At 47.6% G+C, this 9,294-nt stretch overlaps 1 protein-coding gene across 1 annotated transcript; it reads right to left on the bottom strand.

Moving 5' to 3' along the window:
* Positions 1–3,586: 3,586 nt before the first annotated feature.
* Ptx4 (pentraxin 4) lies at positions 3,587–7,859 on the bottom strand. Its single transcript, XM_055604792.1, has 3 exons — positions 7,719–7,859; positions 5,446–6,097; positions 3,587–4,227 (listed from the first exon to the last, which is right to left on the bottom strand). The coding sequence occupies exons 1-3, from the start codon at positions 7,857–7,859 to the stop codon at positions 3,587–3,589; spliced, it is 1,434 nt and encodes a 477-aa protein (XP_055460767.1).
* Positions 7,860–9,294: the final 1,435 nt, after the last annotated feature.

The raw sequence follows: 9,294 nt of genomic DNA, 5'->3' as shown, positions 1-9,294 counted from the left end.
TAGATGTATCCTCAATTCCATAGGGGCAAGGACTGGGATTTTATACTGCAACTATAGGAACTTGAAACTTAACAGTAGTCATTATGGGTGGCACTCCACAGATAAAGAAGGAAAATGGCGCCATGTTAATTTTGAGCAGTGTCATGGCAATTGCATTACAAAAGGTGGTAGAAGGGATCAAGGAAGAAAGTTACACTTAATAGGTACAACGTGAAAGTTAACATTTAACAGAAATATTGGAAAGGCTGGAGTTGATGTGGGCAACATAAGAGGACGGAAGATCCTATAAAAATAATTAAAATATGATTCAGACTTTCAGTGGTAACAAAAATCATGTCTAAGAGAGTTAACGAGGATTTCGGATATACGTGTGTATATATTATATTACCTTGCAACTGTTTTTAGGTTCGAAAATTTTCAAATCAAGGAAGTTTTAAGTTCTTCTTAACTTCTAAGAGTGAGAGTATTTCAGGAAATGTCCTTCCTTTCATACAATTCAAAATAAAACCAAAATTAAACACAGAATAATAAGAAGAAAGTTGTCAGGTGTAGTGGCGCACACCTTTGATCCCAGCACTCAGGAGGAAGAGGCAGGAGGGTCTTTGTGAGTTCGAGGCCAGCCTGGTCTACAAAGAGTCTAGGACAAGTCCTGTCTCAAAAAACAAACAAAAAAAAAAAAAAAAGAGGAAGAACGTCAAATGAGGTTCTGTATTTTCCTCATGAGTACCCTACAAATAAGAGTGTGTGTTTGTGTGTGTGTTATAACAAAAACAAGATTCCCTCCAAAAAGGTATAATTTTCTCATTGATGCACCTTGGCTTTGTCATTTTGCAAGAATTGTGATAAGGCTATTATGACTCTCTTTTGTATTGCTGGACACTGAGGTAGGGAAATTAAGCTGGCTTGTTTATCTAGGATCATTAGTGTTCAGTGGGGCTTGAACATGGATCTGTTTACTTTCAGAACTTTGATCAGAAGCTAGGTAGTGATGGTACATGTCTTCAGTCCCATTACTTAGAAGGTAGAGGCAGGCAGATCTCTGAGTTTGAGACCACCTTAGTCTAGAGAGAGTTCCAGGACAAGCCAGGGTTACACAAAGAAACCCTGCTTAAACACACACACACACACACACACACACACACACACACACACACACACACCTTAGAGGTTCAGAGGTGAGACATGCCCTCTTTTCTAGTTCTTTGTGTGTCACTATTCTTGACACACAATAAAAGTGCAACAGGTTGTTGGTTAAGCTGAATGCAGAGGCTTGGGTCCTTCTGAATGATAGGATTTGGGGAAAGAAAGGATGGGCAGAGGGCTAAGCACAGTAGAGGTATGGGCACAGCAGGGTATGTAGGAGAGAATAATTTTAGGGTGAAGGGTCATGCCTGGGCAGCTAGATGACCTCCATAACCCTTGCTGACAAGGTGGTATAATTCTCACAGCTCCTGACAGACCAGGGCCCTCAATTTTGTTTTTATTGACTTTTTTTCTATTATGGATTGAACTGGGGGCCTTCCACATGTCAGGCAAGTGCTCCATCATAGAACTGCACCCTAGTCCTTGTAAGAAGAGAAACGGACAGGGGTGGACAGGTTGGGTAGAGGAGAACCGATGGCTTCTTGGGACTGACTCCACCCAAGGCCAGGGATGTAATAATGTAATAGATGTAGTTAAGGCAAGAATTTAGTGGCCAAATAAAGGGTGAGGTTCATGCTTCAAAATACCAGTTGTTATACTCTGATACACAAAACTGAGAGCAAGTTTTGTAATCAAACTATTGGAGGTTGAACTTTTCCTGCTGGTTGCTAGGGGTCTTGCGCAGAACAACAATCCCAAGGACCATGCTGTCCCTCAAGCAATCATTAGATCATGACTCTTTCCAGGAGAAAGATGTTGCCCCCTACTCTCCAAAGAGCCAGCATGAAATGAAGCAAAAACTGGTTCCAAAATGTGTCAAGAGACGCAAAGAAGGGATGTTTGGGAAGGAGGGGCTCCCAACTGGATGTGTTTGGGAACAAGAGCTCAGGTTCTTGAGGAAGCAGGAGGCAGTGATTCAGGATCACAGCATGAGGCATCCTTGGTGGGGGGAGGGGGTTTCCAGTTCTCAAATACTCCCTGACTATGACTCAGGAACAGGCGTTCTAGAAGGCTGATTTTAGCTGAAGGCCTAGAGTACTGGGCACACCAAGAGATTAGAAAGATGCTCTTAGGAGACTCATATAGGCCAGAGGTGGTGGTGCACACTGTTAGTCCAAGCACTCGGGAGGCAGACTCGGGCGAATCTCTGAGCTCAAGGCTGGTCTGGTAACAGAGCAAGTTCCAGGACAGCCAGGGCTACACAGAGAAACCCTGTATCGAAAAACCAAAAGGAAAAGAAATAACATAGATTGCGATGATTGCACAGCTTAGCACTTTTATTAAAATCTTAAAAAACAATTTTAAAATGGCACATATTATAATATGAAAATTATCCCTGGTAAATTATGTTGTAAAGCATTACTAGTGTGTCTTTAATGGCAGTTCTAGCAGCCTCAACAGATACTACGGTACAATAGAACAATAATAATCAGCTGATCTCCAGGAAATCCCCAGGGCTCCTGGGAAAGGGAGAGGGAGAGGGAGAGAGAGAGAGAGAGAAGTGGGGGAATAGACTGTTGAGCCTTTTTCATGAGAGGGATGTTGGAACAGCCATGTTCACAGGAAAACTTCAGTGAACCTTTGGAAAGTAGACAACTATGGTAAAAGTACTTCATGTAGTTTCACAAGGGTCCCAGGAAATGGCTTCTCCTCTGTCTGAGGAACCACTTTGATGGCTGCAGAAGTGCCCCAGAAGGAAGTCCACACAAGCCCAGTGTTGCTGTCTGCCAGCTCAGCTGGGGTAAAACAATAGCGTATTACAAATGAATGAGAATGGCTCTGAAGGTGCAGCTTGTAAAAATGTCACTGTGAAGCCAGGAGGTGGTGAAGTAAGCCTTTAATCCCAGCACTCCCAGAGGCAGAGGCAGGTGAATCTCTGTGAGTTTGAGGTCAGTCTGGTCTACAAAGTGAGTCCAGGACAGCCAGTGCTACACAGAGAAACCCTGTCTCAAAAAACCAAAAAAGAAGCAGAGGAGGAAGAAGTCACTGTGATGTGAAATCCAGGTGTCTTGGCACTCAAGAGGCTGGAGGATCATGAATTCAAGCTAATCCGACCTACATAGTGAGAATATGTCAGAGAGAGGGGATAGGAGTCGCATCTGGGGCAGATTGCTCTGAGTTTGGGGCCAGCCTGGGATACAGAGTAAGTTCCCAGCCACTAAGCACAGTATGAGACCCTGTCTCAGAAAACAACATTCAAACAAGACCACAAAAAACAAATCAAAAGAGGAGTTGCGCAACAGTGGAAAGTTGTAGTCTGGGGCCCTCTCTTTCTCCAATGTACATTTTCCATCTACTGCCAGTCTCCATGCAGGAGGTGCCCACATTTGAGCTCAGGTGCACATAGCCCAGCAGAGATGGCAGGGGCGTTATGGGATGTGTTGATATGGAGGCTTGCTCTTCTTGATGGCCTTGACTGTGCTGCAGCCCATGCATGACAGCACTATGGACATTGCTCTAGGCAGGTACATTTGGCTGTCTGCACGAATCCACCCACTGACGTGACATTGGTCAGTGTCAGGATGGCACCTGTCGGGAACTCTTTCCCAGTAGCCAAGTTTGCAACTTCTCTTGGGACCAGTGCCCGGTCCCAGATGGCCAATCCAGATATGCTCCCTACAAAGGCCTCAGAGCTGTCAAACTCACCCCCCATAGTGTCTTGTTCCTGGCCCAGCACAAGGGACCCACCAGGAGGGATCTCATAGCCCTCTCTGAAGTGGGAGCCAGTGGCTACTGTTCTTCTGTCTATGTGGAGCCAGTACTTGCCCTCCATGGATGTCCAGATGATACAAATGTGGTGCCACTGACCGTCCAGTAGTGGTTGCAGGGACAATTCCCTGAAGACCGGGTCACCAATCACGAAGTGGATGGAGCCGGGGACCAGGGAGTCTCGGCCATGCAGTACTAGCTTGTTGTCATTGTCTTTGGTGGCATAGGAAAGGAGTGTGCCCAGGTGGCTGGTGGCCACTCGGACCCAACTACAGAAGGACAGGGCTCGTAGGGGCATGAGGAAGCCGGGGCTAAGAAAGATCACATTTTCAGTGGAGGTGTTGGGAAAGATCAGTACTGGGCCCGTGCTGCAAACTGGAAACAGAGAGAAGAGAGTCAGCCCGGAGCATGAGGCAGCTCAGAAGTGTCCACCCTGCTGAGGGCCTGCCCTGGCGCTCACCTGTATCATCCAAGGGCCTTACCCCCTCTCTGCACTCAAAATCTGAACACTTCTGCTCCACCGGCAAGAACTGAGGATAACTTCTCAGGGAGTGGATGAATCCTCTCTGTGTGACTCAGCTGCCTGTCTGTGAAGAACCTTATGACCAGGGGAACTTCTGTCTGAGTCCCCCACGGCTGCTATAACTCTGCTACAAGTTTACTGACATCAGCCTGAACCTGGTCTCCCAGGATTCAAGTCCCAGTGTTCCATGGGCAGCTTCCTTTAGAGGCTCGGAGAAGCCCACTGTGTTTGGAGGTAGGAGAAGCCCTGCAGGCCTTGGCTCCCAGCTAGCCCCCAGTTCTACAGTACACCCCCTAATCTCTGCCTCTGTCCTGAGGTGTCCTGGAGCTCTGATTCTCCTGTCTTCCTTTCTCTAGTTTATAGTGACTAGTATCAACCAGATAATCTAGGATTATTCTATAGGAAATAAATAGTTATGGTCCATTTTCAGTCTGAGGTGCCTTTAGAACTTATCTGTGGACCTCAGATAAGTAGGCGGTACCAGGGCCCTCTCTTCCTTCTCTAGCGGCTGCCTGTGGGCACTTTTTAGTTCATTTTAAACTGAAAAGTCAGCAGTGTGATTGAGCCCAGTATCAGGAAAGAGAAGTGCATCTCAAGCCCCAGGAGGATTTCGGTTGGGACTACGCTAGATAAGTACAAAAGATTGTACCTCCTTGAAGAACTCAGTGAGAATTCAGGAGGCTATGAGATGCGATTAGGAATATGAAAGTCACTGCTTTGTGCCAAACAATGCACCGACCATTTCTGCCCTTGTTCTAAGTGTAACCACAAACTAAACTATTTCTTTGTTGTGCTCTGAGTCTCATTATTTTTATTGTGAAGTGTGGATCATTGCTTCTCACAATTTCCCACCCTGCGGCTCCCGATTCCACCATCTCAACAGAAGCCCTTCAGCCATGGACCTGACCTGGGGAGGACCTGCAAGTGACAAGGCTGGGCCGTTCTCTCTTCTAGTGTTGGGTATATGGTCCTCGGGGAAAAGCTTTTTGGGGTGGGGAATGGCATTATAACCTCAGGTATTGCTAGGGAAACCTAGAATTTTATAGGGGTGACAAGCTGGCATCACTTACTGTTTCCTGGTCCTTGGTGGGTCCTTGGTGGAGCTACTTGATGGCTGCTTGGGGCTTGGAACTTCTGCATCTCCTGGACACGGACAGTGAAGTCTTGGGGGGAACTCCTGTGCTGGGGTGAAGGCTGGGATGCCTGGCTGTCCCTCCACAGTTGCAAGGAAGCTGAGCCTCGCTGAGCAAGGTTGGGGGCGGGTGCTGTCGTCAGTCCCAAGGCTGCAGTGCTAGAAGAGGCCCTCTGCTTCCGGCCCTCAAGAGCAGCAAGCCTGGCATCCTGGTTATGGACTTGCTGTGTCAAGCTGGTCAGAGCGTCCTGTAGAGCCGTCATGCTCAGGGCCAGGCTTGCAATAGCCTCCTTCTGTGCCTTTTGCTCCTTTTCCACCTCCACCCACTGCCTGCTCTTTGTGTTCAGAGAGAGGTCCAAGGCTTGGAGCCGGATGTCCATCTTCCGGCTCCTGCGCTGGCTCTTCCTAAACCAGGTCTTTAGGTGGGCCACATCCCCTTGTATGGCAGCTTGAGACTGGTTTACTGCTAGAGCTGTGGCTTGGTTCTCTTCCGCCAGGTTCTGGAAGCGGGCATCCATATTGTAGCACACATTGTAGTTGTTGGCAATGTCCTGCAGGTGTGTTAGGGTCACCTGTTGGAATCTCCGAAACTGTAAAGAGAACACAGCTGTTATGGGGTTGGGCTGAGGCCATCCTAAGTACTTGAGGAGCATCTGTTCCGCACCAAGCCTCTGGGGGGCACTGTATACAGACTGACCAAGTCGATCCTCGTCACCATGCTAGGACCTGTGAAGAGATGATTGTGACTAATCCCAAAGGGCCAGCTACAAAGGGGGTGACTGTCCTCAGGCCCCATAGCCTGCATGAGGCTCCAGGTTCATGGCCCCTAGCTGTGACCCTCCGAAACCCTGACACTCTGGAGGACCTCAGCCAGTCATCTCACTGTTCTAGTCCTCAGCGATAGCTCTGTGATGAGTGCATTTAAAAATAGTTTAGATTGAGCTGAGCAGTGGTAGAGATAAAGGTAGGTGGGTCTCTGTGAGTTCGAGGCCAGCTGGGTCTACAGAGCAAGTTCCAGGACAGCCAGGGCTGCACGAGAAACCCTGTCTTGAAACAAAACAAAAACGTTAGATTTATTTGAATTTATGTGTATGAGTGTTTTTCCTGCATGTGTGTTGTGTTCCATGTGTGTTCCATATGTGTGCCCTGTGCCTTCGGAGTTTTGGACAGTTGTGAGCCATCGTGTGGGTGCTGAGAATGAACCTGACTCTTCTGCAACTACCTGTTGCTCTTAATTGCTGAACTATTTCTCCAGCTCCAAGTTTATTTTTTTATTTTTATTTTTTAATTTATATTTTCACAGTTCTGGGGACTGAATCTAGGCTTTTGTGTATTCTAGGCAAGGAAGCCCTCTGCCACTGAGCTACATACAACCTTAGCCTTTTAAAAAGCTTATTTTTATTTAATGTACATTGGTGTTTGACTGCACGTATGTCTATTGCATGGATTGGATTCCCTGAAACAGGAGTTACAAACAGTTGTGAGCTTCCATGTGAGTGCTGGGAATTGAACCCAGGTCCTCTGGAAGAGCAGTCAAGTGCTCTTAACTGCTGAGCCATCTCTCCAGCCCCCAACCTTAGCCTTTTCAGCCTTTTTGTTGTTGCGTTTGTTTGTTTTGAGACAGAATATCACTCAGTAGCTGAGGCTGGCTTAGCACTCACTAAGTCACTCAGGCTAGTTTCAAACTCACAGCAATACTCTTACTCAGATCTAAGTGCTGGGATTACAGATAACACACCACCACGCCTGGCTTTATCAGGATCAGTACAGGACGTGCTTGGGCCGGGGAACTGTCTATAGACCCCACTTGGGACCCTTGGGGCATGGTACATGTTCTGCTTTGAAGTAGACCAGTGCTCTCACAGCTCCGGCAGCTATGGATACTGTCCATAGCCGCTACCCAGGCTTCTCCAGCTGTGCTCTTTGGGCCTCTTAGAGACCTCTTCAGGTCTCCTGCATCTACACACACACACACACACACAAACACATGCGCACACACACTCTCTCTCTCTCTCTAGTTGGACATCAGAGCAGGGCCTAGCAAATGTCTGCCAGCTTTCCAAACACAGGTGGGGATATCGTCAGCTTCCAGCAAGGACTGCAAACCAAGCGCTGTGTCCACGGATCACAGACAGCAGCTGTCTCTGTAACAGCCATCCTTTACCTGCTCCTGGTTTTATATAACCAATTCCCTATGTGTGGTACACTTACCTGCTCTTCTAGTCTACGGAGCCTCTCGAAGAATGGTTTTCTTTGCCCAGCTGAGACAGCTTCCTGCAACAGAGTCCCGTGTACATAGATGGACACAAAAATGAAGAGAAAAGATAGGGTTTTCTTCCTCAAGCAGCCCATGCTGGGGGACACAGACACAGGAGCTGATGTTGGTCCCTCGACTCTGTCTCATGTCCTGCTCCTTGAAGCCTGCCACATGGCTGGTTTTCCTCTTTCTCTCCTGGCTAAGTGTCAGGTTCTTCCTGCCACCTTAATGAAAGGCATCTGCCTTCAATCCAGTGGGCTCCGAGAACCCAGGGTTCCCAGGGAGACAAACTTCAAACAGGCACAAACAGTTTCTTTGGATAATTGTTCTAGTGGATGCACTCAGTTTGTGTGTTTGGCTTGGAGGCCAGCAGGACCCGATAATGGCTCTAACAGAAGCACCTAGACTAGGTCCCACCAAGAAGTCAGAGCAGGACAGGGCTCTGGGCCGGAAGCTGTCAAAGCCAGGTCTGCACTGGTGCCCAGCTTTCCAGCCATGTCCTGAGCCGCCATCCCAGTCCCTTGGAAAAGAACCCCCCCCCCCTTGGTATTGTGACTGGGTTTCACTTTAACTTATTTTTTTCTTCTAGACTGGGATAACTTCAATTAAAATTAGATATTGTTTTCTTTCCTGAAAAAGGATCTTACTGTGTTGCTCATGCTGGTCTTGAATTCCTGGGTTAAGCGATCTACCTAGCCCATAGCTAGGACACACACACACACACACACACACACACACACACACACACACGCACATGTTTTGAATTAATGTGATATTTCAATAAATGTATTATGTAATATTGAAATCAAGGAAAATGTACCTGACTTTTCCTGACTAACTTAGCTAAGGGCTGTGCAGGAGAACAAATGATGACCCTGAGGAGGTCTACCCAAGTTCTGACCCCAGGACCTGTGAATATAGCCTTGTGGGGGAAATGTCTAGGTAGGTCTTTTGATGAGGTTACCCTGGAGTACCTGGACAGCCCTGCACTCAACAGCAAGTGTCCTAATAGAGAGAGAGGAGAGGACACCAAGGAAGAGGCCGGGTGACGATGGTGGCAGAGATGGGAGCAGAGCTGCTGTGGTGGGGGGCATGCCAGGAGCCCCTAGGAATGAGTTTTGAAGTAGCATGCTGCCTTGGTTTCAGACTCTCAGCCTCTGAAGCCGCGAGAAAACAATGTTCTGCTGTCTGAGGAATCCTAGTTTGTAGTAACAAAATAACTCAGGAAGGTGTCCCCAACAAAAACACCAGCATTTCTAAGATGACACTAGCCAGAATGCCATACCAGAGGATAGGCCGCTGATGTCAAGGCTCCTTTGGGCAAGCATCAGACACCAGAGGTAGAGAAAAATCGCAAAAGCCACCCAGGGAGAAAAAGTGTTTATGCAGGGGACTGAAACCATTCCCAGGGGACAGCTGACTTAACATCTGTGCTGGGCAGGATTGGACCCCGGGCACTACAAAAATGACTAGAACACAATGACAACGAGATAAAATAACGTATCTAGCTGGTGTGAATAGAGCAGGAAC

Source organism: Psammomys obesus, unplaced genomic scaffold (genome assembly GCF_907164565.1).
Source record: "Psammomys obesus unplaced genomic scaffold, mPsaObe1.curated_primary_1811, whole genome shotgun sequence".
Taxonomy (NCBI): Eukaryota; Metazoa; Chordata; class Mammalia; order Rodentia; family Muridae; genus Psammomys; species Psammomys obesus.
The sequence above is the reverse complement of the archived record's forward strand: the minus strand, read 5'-3'. Positions and strand labels throughout refer to the sequence as shown.